A 17,943-nucleotide genomic window follows, 5' to 3' on the forward strand; every position below is an offset into this window, starting at 1 on the left:
CCAGCTTCTGCCAGGGACCTCCAAGGAGCAGGAGGGGGCTTATCACTCCTGGAGGTAGCCCATGCCACTTTCGGACCATGCTAAATCATTAGGAAGTTTTTTTTTCTAAGGTTACATCTAAATTTGCCTCTCTGCAACACCCAATTAATTGCTCCTGTTGCTGCCCTCTGGGGACAATGGAACAAAGTTACTACTTCTTTCACACGAAAGCAATTCAAACTCTTGAATGTAGCGATCATGTCTCCTTAAAGTTCAAATTATTTTGCCTACCATTCAAGGCACTCCATGTTGAATACACCTTAGCCCTTATTGGATTCTAAGCTTTTTGAATAGGGAACTGTCTTGTTTTAAATCTTTGAATCTTTATTGATTCGCATAGTTATAGGGTTTAAAGTAAATGTTTGAAGGCAATGATATTGATTAGAAGGGGCCTACGTTCCTAGAAAGAGAACAATGGTTTTATAGCTGAAGAGTTTAGGAAAAGCTTTCAACATGGAGACACCTGAACTGGGTTTTTAATGAAGAGGATTACAGCAAGCATATGTTTGAGGGAGGTCCATTTTAGATGTTTCCAAGGGAGGAAAAAAATAGACCAGTGAAGAAGCCTGAGCAGATGGGCAGGTATGAGGAGAACCACTACAGCCAATTCAGAAGCCATTAGAGGAGAGTATAAGAATGGTTGCGGGGAAAGGGAGTGACAGGAGCTGTGCAAATGCTGCTACAGGGTTGAAGATAAACAAAAATGTCAACCTGATCGGGCAAGGAAGAGGCCATCAAGACCTTGGAGAGCAGCTTCAGTTGAACAGAAGGTAAAACAGATTGTAAGAGAAGTTTGCAATACTTTATAAGAGCACTGGATTTGGAGCTAGAAATTGTTCTCCCACTTAGCTAACTTTTCTTCCTTCCTTTTTTTATTATTTGTTAGAATAGACGGATCACTAGGCAGAGGAGGGGGAGGGATATATCCAGAAATTAGGGTAATGTTTAATAGGTTAAATAAAATCAACATAACAAAATGAGGGTTTTGCACTAAATTTCCAGAACGATATAGTGCTGAATATGCTCTGCTATGCAACATCTATGAGACCTTGGTCAAGTCAATTCATTGCTCCAGGCCTGAGTTTTCTCATCTGTAATATAAGAGGGTTAAGGTAGATGACTTCCAAGTTCCTTCTACTTCCAAATTCAATGATTTATCTTCAAGTTCCAATCTATTTCTTAAAATGTTATAATTTTGAGTGTGACATAGAACTGAAATTAGTGGTTGAACTACTCTAAAACTTTGGCAAGAGATAAGATGTTGAATAATACTTCAGTGAGTCAATCAAGTCAAAATTAGTTTTTAGCATAAGGAAACTATGGTCATGCTTGTAAGCAGAAGAGAGGGAAAAGATAGTGGAGAGATGGAAAATGAGAGAAAGGAATGCTTTACAAACCAAGGAGAGCCACCAGAGGGAAAGACAAGATAGAGGTTTTAAGGTATAGAGAAAGATGAAGGAGCTGCAGATACTCTCAAATTTCTCAGTAAAGCAAGTCATCACCTGAAAAGAGAGAGGGTGAGGTAAGTCAGGAGCTTCAGGAGGGAAGTTTGGATAATGTGATAAGGAGTCAAACCAGTATAAGATACTGTCTGGGCCTGATTGAAAATCAGAAGAAAACTCATGAATTTGCATGAATTCATTCCCTTTTCCCCAAATTAGGCTATAAACTCCTTGAGGATACAGTATACGTCTTACTTCATCTTTACATCCCTAGTGGCTAGTAGACTATATTGGACAAATGGCCTAAACTATATACTGACTTGAATGATGCCATACAATATAATCATCATGTTATCTTACTATGAGAAAGGCATTCAGAATTCCAACTGGAGATACTCAAAGAACAGCACATCCTATTCAAGCCCTGAGATCGCAGGAATGAGTACAGGCATTTTTTAACATTCATTTTTCTAATATTTTGAGTTCCAAATTTTTCTCCTTCTCTTCCTTCACTTTCCCCTCCCCAAGACAGCAAGCAATCTGATATAGGTTATACATGTACAGCCATATTAAACATATTTCCACATTAGTCATGTTGTGGGGGAAAAAATCACAAGAAAAAAAGGCCAAAAAAAAGTGAAAATAGTATGTTTTAATCTGCATTGAGAATCCATAGTTCTTTCTCTTGGAGTACAGCAGTTTGTACTCCAAACAGCCTGTACTGCTGAGAAGAATTAAGTTTATCATAGTTGATTATTGCACAATGTGCAACATTCTCCTGGTTCTGCTCAGAGTATGAGCACTGTTAAAAAACTGCTAGTAATGCTGGAAAAAAGATAGAGTGAACTAAAGACTACCTCTTTCATTTTTCACCCTTATTTTTTAAACTTAAATTCTATAGGAAAAGTTGCAATAGGTGCCAATTGGGTCCTTGGGTACATAGTGAAAAGGATTCATGTTCATTTAAAAATAAAGGATTCACCAAGTGCCTGGCACTGGTGGAGAAAGGCTTGGTGACAGGGATAAGAAGTGAGGAACTGTGCCTTGGCCAAAAGATTAGTGCCAAGAAGGGGTGGAGTACAGCCTGGAATACTAACTGATACTAATTCTCCACCAAAAGAAAACCTCCCCAAACCTGGGCAGCACCTGGTTGAGGGAAGCAGACTTCAGGCCACTGGGCTGGGCCAATTATTCCAAAATTAAGTTCATATACATCTCAAATTGCCTGTTTCCCCTGCCATCACAGTTTTTGGGGTAATTCCCATCCCCTCTAATATACTACAGGTAGGATCCCTCAGAGATTTCTCAATTAAGCTTTGCCAGAATACATCAGCTTCTTTATTATCATTACTACTGGAACATTTATGCAAAAAACAAAAGTTGTGCCCTATGTGGTAGTTACACATGATTAACAATAGGATGTGGTGAAACCACAAGTACATTTTTAACTGCCCTGAAACAGAATCACAAATTTGTTTTATGGCAAAGAGTAAGAGTGTGCCAAATTATTGTTCCTAAAGGACCTGCACAATATAGAGGGTTTTATTTTTGAAATATGCTTGCTTGGCCTTTTCTTTTAGCCATTTCTTTCCAATACACTGCACACCTATTTGTCAGAGCAGTCATTTGATGGTGAGTCACATTTACTCTTAAAATTATTAAAAAAGTTCTAAGATCAAGGCAAGTAGCTGAGTCATCTAGTCAAGCACCTTCATTTTATGGATAAGGAAATATAGAGGACATGACCTTCCCAAGGACATGTGGCTGATCCAGCTGATGTTTCAACCCAGGTCCGCTTATCCCAAATTCAGTATTCTAATAAAATGGATGACTGGAAGCTCTCTTTCATATCCTGATGCAACTCTATCCACTTGTGAATATGCTCACAAGTTCACTATAAGCTACAAAGACAGAACCACACATTCAATAAATACAGGAATGGCTGCATATTGTTTTCAACTTTAATTGACAAGATATACTTGAAGACATGGCAAACCTTTTAGGAAAAAAAGCAAATTTTTCACATGGGGTTTTAATACTTAACATTTTGGTTGCTTTGCTGATATGTGCACAAACACACATACAGTACTTGATCTATCTATGCCCATTCCAGTCCATCAGTCTTTTGATGATACTTTTTAAGAGTAGTTTAACCAATTTTGGTAAATGATTTTATCAACTCTATAAAATCATAGTCCAGTACCTTCATTCATCCAGTTTCCCAAGCAGTGTATGTACACTGATACAATAGTAACCATAAAGTCCATAATTAAATTTAAACCTGTTAAGTCATACTACTAAAACCCAAGTTTCTTCTTTTAAATATGCCTGTGGAGGCTGCTTCTGTACTTTCCCGCAGACACTCATGACCACCTAGATGATGCTGGTTAGCTGAAATTCTATCCAGTAGACTCTTTAGTAGATGACAAAATTTTTCACTCATCCCAAGTATCTCCATATTGGTTTACTTTCCCTAGGAAATTAAGCACACAATAGAGACTTCTAAATAAAGAATTATAATTTAACAATACCATTCAAAATATCTGCTAACAAAGAAAAGCCATGTGTTTTTTGCCCTCTTTTGTCCAGAAGCACAGGAAAATTAGTAATTTACATCTAACATTGATATGAAATGTTTTATTACAATCTTACCTTACCAGTGAGCTGCATTCCAAAAGTTTATTCTTAAGTCAATTGTTTGAAACTCAAAAAAAAAATTTCACACAGAAACAATGTCATAAAGACAAAGTTAGGTTTTTGGTCCATAAAAGTATGCTAAACCTATAACATAGACAACACAGCAGAATAGAAAGAACATTGGACTGGGAGTCAGAGGAAATGGGTCAAAATCCTAGTTCTGTACCTGTGGGACTTTGGGCAAATCACTCATTTCCTCTATGCCCAGGTTCTCCCATATGTAAAATAAAGAGGTTGGAGAAGACACTCTTTAAGGTTCATCCCAGCTATACCTATGTTACATTCTTAAATGTGGCCTCCCCTAAAATGAACTGGAAGCTCCTCAAGAACAAGGCCTATTTCCTTTTTGTTCCTGCATCCCTAGAATCTAAGGTAGTCCCTGGTAAATAAGGAGATGCTTTAAAAATGCTTGTTAATGTAAGTAGCTAAATGGTATTAGCTGATATGAGTCAAATTCTGCCTTAAATACTATGACCCTGGACAAGTCACCTAACCTCTGAGCCTCAGTTTCCTCATCTGTAAAATTAAAAGGTTGGACTCAATGGCCTTCAAGCTTCTCTCCACCTCTAAATCTACGATCCTATGACAGATATGATTCTAAACTATAGTATTACTCATGTTCCCTCATCAATTGGATTATAGTTTCCCAAGGGCCATGTTGGGAGTAGAAGGGTCTGGTCAGAAAAAGGTCTTAATGGTGGCTGGAAGAAGAGGGAAGGTAGACACAATGTAACAGTGTCCTTTCAGCTTCTGTAACAATCATTTCCATTGCGTGGGATGGGGTGGGATAAGGACTTAGGGAAGAGGATAAAAGGTCAAATTCATTATCAAGCAGTATTGAAGAAATAAAAAGTATTCATTTTCAATGACTGTCAAAATAAAAAAAGCATAAATAAGAGTAGGAAAAAGTATAGTGAGACAAAGAAGTAACGAAAACAGATGAGCTAGTTACTAAAATGGCTAGCTGGCATATAATCATATCACAATACTTATATTACTCAGTGCCTCACATCTCCAACAGAACTGTATAACAATGAAACCACAGTTGTTTTCTGTGTTATCACAGAAAGCCAAAATTGCTATCTATTTATCTACAGAGAGACATGTATATATGTTGGGTTATATTAATAACTGAGAGCAGGATTTCTTTTTTAAGACACAGGTATATTTCACTTTTCACAACATGTTACTGAGAAGTTGCATGAAAATAATACTTTTAGAAATTATTCATATTTGAAATGCATTGGGAATTTTTCTACTTAAATTAACTAAATCCTCTTACTAAGGGAGGAATCCTTTTGTAATGTGAATTATCACTCTTTAATTTGTCTGTTTTATAAATCTGGACAGTGCCTTGAACATATATAGAAAACACCAAACAAGCATTAGTTGAATTGAATAATAAAACTGTCTTAAACTTGGGGCAAGCCTGTACCTAGATAATGACAATTTTAAAGAACTAATGGAAAATAAGAGTGCTGATGTTTTATAACTGCTTGGAATTCTCTGCTACGAAGCTATGTTTGCCCATCCAGAAATGACTCAAGTTCAGTGCCAAGAACCTTTTCCTTCCTTTCTTTAATTTATAAAACAGAATAGTAAACTTCTGAAAACAATGACACATCCTTAAAAAAAAATTCCACAACTTAAAAAACACCAAATTCTGCACTGTGAAAACAACTCAAAAAAAGAGCAATGTCATTCTATTTTGAGAGAACAATGCTATTTAAAATATGCCCCAAATAAGGACTAATTTGTTTTGACCAGTAAGTGTGATTGTTTCATTTGCTTTGTGCAATGCCCAGAAGCTAGAGGAAGAACTAAAGGTTAAAATAAACGCAAACAGTTTGTCCACTTGTGTCTAAAATGAAGAACTAGATGACACACTTACGATACAGAAATTGTAGCTCATTAGATATGACTATGAAACTTTTAAAAAGATCTATATTAGAATGACCATGTCCAGAAAAGTCTTGTCCTTTTCAAATCATCACAGGAAACCATATACTTTTCCATGTCACTGCCATGGCTCAAAACATCTTCAGAGTTCCAGTCAAACTGATTGCTTTATAGTCCTAAATTGGCTGTGCCCAGGGTTCTCATTCATCTCAGCCAGCCTTAACTCCAAATGAGCAATTTAAAAAAAATCACATCCACTCAAAGGACAACCAACTCAGAATGTGCAAAAGAATGTGCTGTGGGCACTTAAAAAAAAAGTTAAAAAACAAAACAAAATGCTTTGTACAACAGCCACAATCAAACAAACTCCTTCAATCTCCCTCCTGACAAAATGGCATCCCTGGTCACTACCTTGAGCACAGGTCACACTTTCACTCATACCGCCTGACGCACTGCTTATGGTGGCGTCAAAACACTCCATGCTCCCCAATGCCACTTCAAGACTCTCCATCTACCTCCTCCTCCTCTTTAAAGGATCGATCCATATTTATCAAGATTGGTAATCAATGCCCAAGACATTCTCCTTTCCTCCATGAGTTCAGTGTGTGACTCACACAGACTTTCCACCCCAACTCCTGCATACTGATATCCCCTCAAGCACCTGAACTTTCCAGGTCCTCACTTCTGATGATCTACTTCTCTACTCCACCTCACAGCTAGACAGAGATGGTTATACACCCTTGATCTTGTCATTACCTATAAGCACTTCCATGTTCAATAACCCTGAATTCCTTTATCTTATAATATTTTATTATTCTTTCTCTGCTTTATAGTCCCTAATCCTATTCTTTCTTCTCACTAATACCTCCAGCCCCTCAACCTCTCCATCTTTTCCAGGCCATCACCCCTGAATTGGCTACAATCTTTTCTCTTCTCCATCTTGACCCTTTGGTGAACCAGTTCAACTCTACACTAACCTCTCTGCTCCTGATCCCACTGCCAATCTTGACCTGTCAAGTCAGTCTTGGATTACTCCCACCAATTCCTGCTGCCTCTCTTATTCATGTGTTGCTAAACAAAGCTAGGGAAAAATCACAAACTATGCTAACTGGGTCCACTACAAATTCCTGCTTCATCTAAACTGGGTCCTCGCTGCAGCAAAATGATTCCTAACCAATTCATTAACACCTTTTACCACAGCAACTTTACCAAACCTTCTCATCCTTACCAAACCTCCCATGGGACACCCTCTACCCACTCTCAGCTCATATTTGCCTCGTATTTCACTGGGAAAATTGAAGTAATTTGCCAAGAGTTCCCTTTTCTCCCCTCCTCATCTCATACTACTAACATGACTTCTGACATTTTTTCCTTCACCCATCTCATATTACAAAGGCAACCCTTCTCCCTGCCAAGGCAGATCCCTCTCTCTGTACATGCAAGTCATCCCTTTCCAGCCTGTCTCCTCCAGCAGATTGACCTCAGTATCAACTCATCTTTCTCATTTATCTTCAATCTCTTTTTCTACTGGCTGTCTCCCTCCTACCAACAAACATGCCCTTGTCTTCCCATCCTCAAAAAACCCTCACTTGATCCATCCGTTCCCACTCACATCCTCTATCTCTCTTGTGGATCAACTACTTGAAAATACTATCTACAATAAGTACCTCCCCTTCTTTTCTTCTCACTCTCTTTTTAACTCTTTATAGGCTGGCTTCTAACTTCATCATTCAACAGAAATTGCTAGCAATCTCCAAAGTTACTAACAATCACTTAATGGCCAAATCTAATGGCCTTTTCTCCATCCTCATCCTCGTTGGCCTCTCTGTGGCCTCTGTCATTGTGGATCACCCTCTTCTTCTTAATATTCCTTTTCTTACTAGGTTTTAAGATCTCCCTTTCCTGGTTCTCCTCCTCTTTAGCAGACCACTCCTCTTCTGTCTCCTTAGCTGGATCTTCATCCAGGTCATAACCTGTTAACCATGGGTGTCTCATAGGGCTCTGTCCTGTGCCCTCTTTTTTCTTCTCCCTCTACACTACTTCACTTGATGATCTCACCAGATCCCATGGATTCAATTATCATCTCTTCTTCAGATGATTCTTGGATCTTTTTATACGGCCCCACCTCTCTCATGACCCTTGTCAGATCCAACATTTGTTATTAAATTTAACTAAACTCATTATCTCCTACCCCTCCCCTCCAACCAAATCCTCTCATCTTTTTAAACTTCTTTATTAATGTCAAGAACATCACCATTCTCCCAGTCTTCCCAATCCCTGCGCCCCCCCCCACAGGCTTACAACCTAGGTGTCATCCTCAACTTCTCTCTGGCTCATCCCCTTATCCAATTTGTTGCCAAGGCTTGTGTAATGGCAAGCAAAGTGGGGACTTTTTACTGTTTTTTCTTTTGAAGTGCTTCCCAGCACTAAGGTAATCAAGTGCCTTTGACTGAGCCTTGCCTTTGATAAGTCTTTGATGACCTGTTTAAGTCACAAGAAAGCCTAAGTCACATGAGTTTGAACCACATGGTTGCGACACCCTCTGACCCTGAAGAAGTATATATATATTCTGAGGTTAGCATTTTGCTGGCAGCTTACTCATTGGAAAAGCATTCCTGTGATTTCACCAGATAAGACTCTGGGTATCTGTTAAGGAGCCCTCCCGGCTTTGAAAACCCAGATGTTGACACTTCTCTCTCTCTCTCTCTCTCTCTAGTAACTATGTATGTATTGCTATGGTCAGACAGAAGCCTGTCTGTTGATTTGTGTTATTTTCTCTGTTTGTAATTTCTGTTTGTATTTGCCCTGAAGTTCAGGGTGCTGACCTTTTCCCCATGAACTAAGTGAAGGATACATGTATATTTAATTAAAGTAAGATTGTAAACCCCTTAAAGTTGCTTTCCTTAGAAAAGCAGATCAAAGAGCCTGTGCTAGCAGCCCTCCTGTGTGCTGGTGCAGCACTGTTGTTCTAGCTTGTTTGATTCTATTTTTATAACACCTTTTATATACGCCTCCTTCTTTCCATTGACACTGTCTCTGCCCCAGCACAGGCCCATCACCTCTTGCCTGGACTATTACAAGGGCCTTTTTGGTTAGCCTTCTTGCTTTAAATCTCTCCCCACTTCAGTTCATCCTCTACTTAGCTATCAAAATAATCTTCCCTAGAGGTCACCGCCTCTGCTTTGGGCTTTTAAAGCCTTCCATAAACTGGACTCTTCCTATCTTTCTAGTCTACTTACACTTTATTCCTCTCCACATACATTCCAGTGACACGCACCTACAACACCCCATCTCCCAATATTTTTACTGGTTGTCTGTTCTCCATGCCTGGAATCCTCTCCCTCATCTTCGCCTCCTGATTTCCTTCAAGACTCAGCTAAAATCCCACTTTCTGCAATGCCTATCCCAGTCCCCTTTAGTGCTTGTACCTTCCCTCTCAGATTACCTCTAACTAATCCTGTATATATTTGTCTGTACAGAATTGTTTATATGTTCTCTCCCCCATTAGAATGAACTCTTTGAAGGCAGGGATTATTTTTGATTTTCTTTGTATCCCCTGTGCCTGGCACACAGTGAGCATAACAAGCAACAAATGTTTGTTGAAATAAGCATGTAGACTCCTAAGGGGATTACACTGAAGGAGACAACTGTCATTTGTATTTCTAAGCTCTATCATGGTATAGACATGTAATTTCTACAGTTGTGGAAACTCCCATTGTGGAAACTTCCTCTAACGGTGCAAACTAGCAACTCATCTGTAACTTACAGAGTAACCTAGAGCACTGGGAGGTTAGGGAATTGCCAATGGTCAGCCTAATTCTTAGGGGATCACTATTTGCTGTGCCATACTGCTGCTTAAGTTCTGGTATGCTTGTGAGAAAATCTTATTTCTTTTTGAGTCAGTAACTACTTTCATAAGTAATTTAAGTTAAAATACAGTGAAGTTTGGGATACTAAGAACTATTAAATTTTAATACAATCAAATTTTAATTTAAAATGTAATATTCACAGTCTTAAAAATTAACTTTAATTTATAAAATTTAAGTTCCAAGAAATTAAAAAACATAACAAATGGTAAAGCTAATGCTGCAACTAACAATGCCACTAGGAATAATGAGTACCCAATAGCTACCGCACCTTGTTTTTTAGGTGGTCTTTCCTGCACAGATCTGAGTGGGGCGTCACCTTTTTGTGACAAATTTACTTCATAGGTTTCTCTGTTCTTATTCCTTAATTCTTCATATGTAACAACTTTTTTCTTAGGACTTTCTTCCATAGTTGTATCAGGCTCTAAAACAAGGAAAGGAGATAAATGATCATGCAAGGCACAGTATAAATGCAATGCAACTCAAATGACAAGTCCCATCTGATCATGCATTATAGCAAATAAACAGTTCAAGTTTTTGCCACTATGCTTTTGAAATATATCACATTTTAAAAAAAGTAACCAAGAGGAAAATCAGTTCCTCTAACCCTTTTAAAACTGTTTAGCTTATTTTGAAGCTTAAAGCCAAAGTCTGTAACTATACAGATTAAGTCTACCAGGAAAAACCAGACTTTAATTATCACAGAAGACACCAATTTAAACTCTTTAAGATGTTATGAACTGGAAAAAGACTGAGACTACACATAGAACTAAAGAGAAAGTATGACTTATCAAAAAAAGATATGAACTAAAGCAAAGACAAAGTAAGTATGCATTTATACATATCTAGCTATTCACTTTTTTTTGACTTTTTTTTTTTGCAGAAGGGCAGGACAATTGGGGTTAAGTGACTTGCCCAAGGTCACACAGATAGTAAATGCATCAAGTGTCTGAGGCCGGATTTGAACTCAGGTCCTCCTGACTCCAGGGCCGGTGCTCTACTCACTGCATCACCTAGCTGCCCCTAGCTATTCACTTTTATAACTACCTAGCATTTCTATGTATTTAATATAGGGGTTCGTAACCTGGGGTCCACAGACCCACCTGTGGAAAGATTTCAGGGTGTTTGTTAACTGAGTTGGGGAAAAATTTACATCTTTGTTTTCACTTACCTCTAACTGCAATTTACCATTTTCTTCAATTATGAATGTAAACAACAGACGTTATTCTGAGAAGGGGTCCATAGGCTTCACAAAATGGCCAAAGGGGTTTATGACACAAAAAATAACTTTAAGAACCCTGGATTAAATATTTTTTGATCACTTTTACTATTAATTCCATAAGATACCTCAGAGATAAACTGCCACCAATTTTGGATAATCAACTAGTACTTACTGGCTACGTATAGGGAATAGAATGTACAACTTTTAAAGGTGAAAAATTTTATACCTGGGAGTAATTAGGTTTGCTCAGTAATCCAAAGCCAAATGAGAATTCATAATTTTAGAATTTCTAGCCCATAGCTAAGTCTAACATGCAATATGTACTTGCGTATTTTGTGTTTATGTATACATATAAAGCTCCCACATACAGGTACATGTGCATTGTGTGTATACATATATACATACATGTATGTGGGCACGCACATACACACATACATATATAGTCAAAATAATACTAATCCCAACAAGGGGTCTTCAAGAACAATTTTTTTTTCTTGTTTACTTCATTTCAAAATGCATGCCAAAGATGAGGTGGAACCACAAAGAGGTGTCATCTAAACTCATATTTTTATCAGGAAATCTGCAAAATGATTCTAGTAAAAGCCAACACTTATAACTTTACCTCCCCCAGAAGCCAGTTCTGAAAACATTAGTATGATACATTATCCCAAAGATAAGTAATAGTTTAAAAGAAGAGGGAGTGATTACAATTAGTACTCACTGACAGAGCAAAATAAAGGCAAGCACTTCACCTCTGAGATATTCCCTCAGGGCAAATTCAAAATAGTTCAACAAAAATCAAGGGAAACCGTCTATATACATTTCTACAGAATTTTTTGTTACCAAAATTACACATTGCAAATAACCTGAATTACTTTTTATGTAATTCTTAAGACACTATTCCAAGTTGCTTTGAAGACAAAAAAGGGTATATGATTTATTTTGAAAACAACTGAAAAAGTCAGGGTAACAAAAAAAAGATGTACTTCATAAATGATGACTCTGTTTAGGAGCTCAGCAGCAAGGCCTAATTAAACACTTTTCAAAACAAAAAAAGGTTTATAAAATGCATTAAAATACACATGGTAAAGCTACAGTCTCTTTTCTTTCCCTTAGCTCAGTGCTTTGTACATAGTAGGTACTGAAGAGTTGGTGAATGTTTTCTTATTCTTATTATGTTGACATTTCCTCACAAAGGTCCTACTCTATGTTTTGATGAGCCATTTCTCAAAAGGCATCCCAGTGTAGGACAAGCTCAGGTAGGTCCAATGGAGGTAGAAAGGCTCCCAGAAGGGGCCCAGACCTAGGATGCACATTGGTGTTTACTGGTCAAAGTCAAGACTAGAGGCCGGTTTATCAAAAGAAAGAATCAGGAGACCTGAGTTCTAATAATCCTTACTCTTCCACCAATTAGCTATGTAAACTTAGGCAAGTTTCTTAAGATTCAGGGCCTCAGATCTGAAGTGAGATTACTACAGAACAGTGCTCTGTAGAGAAATAGGAAGTTTGGAAGAGAGGAGGGTATAGAAAAAAAAAGATAATCCGTTTCATTTCAGACACAGGATAAAGAGTTCATAGACTTAGGCCTGCATTTGATCTTTGATGTCATCCAATCTAACCTCCTCATTTTACAGATGGGGAAACTAAGACCCAGAGAGGTTTAGTGAATTGTCCAAAGACATACATGGTTAAGTGGTAAAGGAGGGATTCAAAATGAGGTCTTCTGAAACAAAATCTCACACTTTTGCCCACTCACCATACTGCTTCTCATAGAACACCTATTTACACTGCATAGCCCACAAGATTTTCTCAGAAATGGTTTAGGAAATGTTTGTTAGCCCACTTACAAAATGTTCTTCAAAGGGTAACAATATATTTGCCTCAAAGGGTAACAATATATTTGTCTCAAGTGCTTTATAATTAGAAGCTACAAAACGTGAAACACTCCAGCAAACTGTTGGAGATGTAGGACTAGAATTCATGAGAGAGATATTGAGGTTAACAATATAGATTTAGGAGTCATCAGCATAGAGATGATTACTGAACCTATAAAAGCTGATGAAATTATAAAATGGGAAAGTGTAGAGCAAAAGAGAAGATTCAAAATTTATGAAACCTAATTCACTACCAATGTCAGGGAAGAAAAACAATGAGAAATATAGGTTACGTAAAAACAAAACCCATTAATACAAATTCTTTTTTAGAAAAATTCAGTACCAAAAGGGTAGATCAAGAAGTAATTTTTGGCAGCTATGAAAACTGTAGAAATGCTGCCTAATAAAATTCTAAAACCTGTGGGCATGTAATAATATTTTTGGAAACTAAAAAATTATAAGTTAAAAAATATATAGAATTAGAGTATTTCTGCAGTAAATTTCCTGCTACTATTAAAATCAAGCTGCTAACTTCTATCAAATGGTAGTAATAATACTTGTGATACCTACCTCTATGGGTCAAGTGAAAAAATGGATATGAAAACTTCATAAATTAAAAATTATTGTAAAAGCACATTATTTTTATCAACTAAAGATTATTACAAATTGAATTATAAAATAATGAAATTCATTTCAACATAAATTATACCTCGTGCTTTATAATCAGTAATACCAGTAGGAGTTGATTCATTCACGGAAGCACTGAAGGGGATTGGTTCATAAGGAGGAAAAGGACCTTCTTTTGCACTGCTTTCAGAGGTAGGAGATGTTCCGGAAGATGAATGCTCAGTTATTTTTGACTCAAATCCTGGCTTCTGTGAAAAATACCTGAGAAATGAAACCACGATGAAAAAAAATAGTGATATGTTAGTGTCCCAGAACAATTATCTTATTTTTAAAAGAATGTGGATGAAAAGTTTTTAATATAGTAATTTTAAACAATATAATCAAATGTGTCTTTAGTACTAAGACATTAAAAATAAATGGTATCTCTAACCTAATACTCCCCAAACATTAACACTTTAAATGGGAAACATAACAGGTATCAAATACTAATCTATTAATTACCGGGATTTATGAGCCAGTTGTAAAGTTAAATTTTCTAGAACTCTGGGAAGAAAAATACTAACTAAAAATTAGGTCCAGTTCTATATAATAACATTATTGGTACATACTTTACTAATATGACTAAATCAAATCTTATAAAACAGATGAGTTCCAGGGCAGTGAGGTGGCTCAGTGAGTAGAGCACCGGCCCTGGAGTCAGGAGAACCTGAGTTCAGATGCGGCCTCAGACACCTGACACACTTACTAGCTGTGTGACCTTGGGCAAGACACCTAACCCCAACTGCCCTGCCTTCTCCCCTGCAAAAACCAAAAACCAAAACTAACAGATGAGTTCCACAGATGACACCAATTCTAGAACCAACTGACTCTTCTGAACCTCTGTGGCACTTGTCACTATCATTCATGTAGTCTTTAGCCTATGCTGGTACAGTGTCAAAAACACTGAATTAGGTGTTTGAAGGTTTAGATTTGAATCCAGCTCTGCTACTTACTAGCTATGTGATACAGGGACAGTCTCTTGACATCAGTAACACCAGTAGGAGTTGATTCATTCATGGAAGCACTGAAGGGGATTGCTTCTCTGTTGATAATATTAACAGTTTCTTCATCTACAAAATGAGGTCAAGACCAGGACTGCTCTTCTCACGGGTTTGCAAAAAGTTCCGATGAGATAACATATGTAAAATACTATACAAATGTCAGCTGCTATTGTATAACTTTTTATAACTGTCTCCTCAACTAAACAAACAGTAAATCTCTAGAAGGGATGCCCTTGCAGTATACCCCTCTAATCCAAGGCTCCACAGATGGCAGGAAATGTGTGTTGAGAAATGTTTGTAATTAGTAATGATGATGACAATTATTGATCAATGTAATAATGATATTCTTTTGGTGAGATTTATTACGGTACTTAACAAAACTAATATGCCAAATCCTACTAACCAAAGAGAATTCTGTTTTTGTCCTTCTGTCCACCACAGTGCCTGGTGCATAGTAAGCACAGAATAAATACATAAATAAGCACAAAAAAATGTATAGATTAACCTATATCAATTCACACCATTTATTTATTTATTTGCGGGTGAGGGGCAGGGAGAGATGCCTCCTGGTCTTTGGTTAAAGGGTTGGTAGGCATTATGAAATGATAGGCAGCCAGTGAGCTCAGAGTAGAGACAGAAATTCTGAGGGTAGCTTTTTGAATTAGCATATTATTCACACATATATTTCTCCATTTGGTCAACATTTATGAATGACTACTATCTGTAATACACTGGGTACCAGAAGAGATAATAATGTAAATAAGGCCTACTTCTCAGGCCTAAAGAGCACACAGTTTTTAAGAGAAAGGACATATACAGAGTCAAAGATAATATAAATCAGAATTACTCTAAGCACAGAAAGATTATAAAAATCTGTATGAATATAAGGGAAAAAATCTTTATGCCGATAACTTTTCACAAAGGAAGCAGCATTTGAGCTGAACTTTGAAAGATGAGGAGATAGTCAATATGGAGATATGGAGAAAAAGATATCTGAGATGGAGTTAAAAGTATAGGCAATGGCACAGGGTAGGGAAAGTGTGGAACAAGTCGTGAGGCCCCTGAGTACTTAGAGGAAATAGTATGTAAATCATAGATTTAGAGCTAGACAGAACTTAAAAGCCATGCAGTCCAACCTCCTCACTTTAGAGACGAGGAATCAAGGCCCAAAGAGAAGTGGAAGAAGAAGAATTCAAACCCAGATCCTCTTGTTTCCAAATCCAGCATACTTTTCACTGTATATCAGATGGAGAAGCAGAAGAATTAGCACCAAGTCCTGTCTCTAACACTAGCTATGTGACCTTAAGCAATTTACTTAAAATATCATTCCTTCACTTACAAAGTGGTGATAATATTTATATTATCTAGAATAGTATAAATACTAAGATTGTTGGGATAAGGCTGTTGAGAGGTTGTTTTGAAACCCCAAAACACTACAGAAAGCTACATGGAAGCCAGACGATGAAAGGCCTTGAACTCTAGCTAGGCCAATGGTTCCTAAGCTGGGGTCAAAATGTTTTTTTTTTCCTTTCTATACATAAGCAAACATAATTGCTGCAAATGAATAAAAACTATCTCACACGTAAATACTAGTTTTCAATTGTAATGCTACTGGATGTATAAAATACCAATTCACTTTGAAATGACACTAAAGTTATCCACTAAAAAGTCCTACTTTGATGTTTTATCATGGCATGGAGGCTACTCAGAGTTCTTAATGACTATGCAAGTTCAACACAAGCTAAAAGTTCCTAACAATCTGAAAAAAGTCCTGGGAAAAGACTGCATCTACTTTCTGAGGATGTGAGAAAGCTTTTTGAGCTTAACTAAATATGGAAGGGGTGCATCACCAGTAAGTGTTGGGTGATGAATTATTTGGCCACAATAATCCACGAAACAAAGAAAAATACAAATGGTGCTCCTTCCTTTGCAGTCCCTTTCTACTTATGCAGTGACAGTGACGATGTCATGGAAAAGAACAAAGTGATAAGAATCACAGTGTTTAGACTGTCTATAAACTGTGAGATTCTCTTCCAATCACCAATGAGTGGAGGAAGTACTGAAGAAATGAATTATCTTGATCTTAATGCTCTCATTATAAACAAAACTAGAAGTTACTAAAGGAAGGTGCATGGGTTTTTCTTTTAGAAAATAAAGGAACTAGTTTATCAGGCTTCCAAAGGGCAGGAGTGAGAGAATAAGCACTTATTAAGTGTCTACTTTGTGCCAGGCACTGTGCTAAGTTCTCCACAAATATTATCTCATTTTATTGCCCAAAGGCAATAAGAGACATCATATAATGGAACATATTTTGTATTGCCTTGCTCATGATAGATATTTGCAGAAAGACATCCATAAAAACAATTGTGGGTCATGCACCAACATCTCTTATAGGGGATGAAAGGGGAGAGAATTCTAAATGAACTTGATAATCCCCCTCCTCCAATTATATCAATACATACTTTGATATTTGATAACTTCAAGGCAAACGTGGGAATATATGAAGATGAAGAGAAATACACTGGAAAACATGGTTTAGGAAAAAGGATTGAGAAGGGCAAAAGATGAGTCAACTACAAAAGCCTTGTGCTTCTATAAATATTACTGATAATTTAATGAAGAAAAGAACTGGTAGGCAAAGGACATCGAATAGCAATAAAAAAAAGTAACTGATTATATTTTAATGGATAGGAAAACACTAATTACTGATGTCAGTGCTGAAAACCACTGCATACATTTATGTAGACTTACTAGTAGAACAAAGATGCAATTTGATAAAAACCTAAAAGAATAAAAATGCAAAGAGATGACAGATAATTGAAACAATTCAATCTTGACCTATTCAAACAAATTACGAATGAGAAATGAGTAACCAACAGAGGAATGCAGACTAGTCTTCAAACAGAAATCCTAGACTCCTCATTCTCTCTTACCCCATTTCTCCAATCAGTTGCCAAATCTTGCTGTATCTACTTGGAACATCTGAGCCCTGTCTACACACAAAGCTACCTCCTTATTTCGGGCCTTGCCACATCTCACCTGGACTAGTAAAACAGCCTCCTCATTGGCTTTCCTGCCTTAAGTTTCTCCTCCCTTTAATTCATCTTCCACAGACCTGCTAAAAGTGAAAACTGACTACTTCACTCTCTCATTCAGTAAATTCCAGTGGCTCCATATTGCCTAACAGGATAAAATATAAATACTTCTGTTTGATTTTTAAAATTCTTTAGAACCTAG

The 17,943-nt window shown here is 37.2% G+C and overlaps 1 protein-coding gene across 7 annotated transcripts in view; it reads right to left on the reverse strand.

Annotated features, from left to right (window-relative positions):
• Window positions 1–3,424: 3,424 nt before the first annotated feature.
• The window catches only part of OCIAD1 (OCIA domain containing 1), a 39,282-nt gene continuing 24,763 nt past the window's right edge, over window positions 3,425–17,943 (reverse strand). For all 7 annotated transcript variants that reach the window (XM_036762871.1, XM_036762874.1, XM_036762875.1 and 4 more), the window contains 3 exons: window positions 13,749–13,927; window positions 10,215–10,367; window positions 3,425–3,954 (listed from right to left, as the gene is read on the reverse strand). In XM_036762871.1, the coding sequence (XP_036618766.1) occupies window positions 3,917–3,954; window positions 10,215–10,367; window positions 13,749–13,927 (370 nt within the window). In that variant the 3' untranslated portion in view covers window positions 3,425–3,916. The remainder of the gene's footprint in view (window positions 3,955–10,214; window positions 10,368–13,748; window positions 13,928–17,943) is intronic.

The sequence above is a fragment of the Trichosurus vulpecula genome, chromosome 6, assembly GCF_011100635.1.
Source record: "Trichosurus vulpecula isolate mTriVul1 chromosome 6, mTriVul1.pri, whole genome shotgun sequence".
Taxonomy (NCBI): domain Eukaryota; kingdom Metazoa; phylum Chordata; class Mammalia; order Diprotodontia; family Phalangeridae; genus Trichosurus; species Trichosurus vulpecula.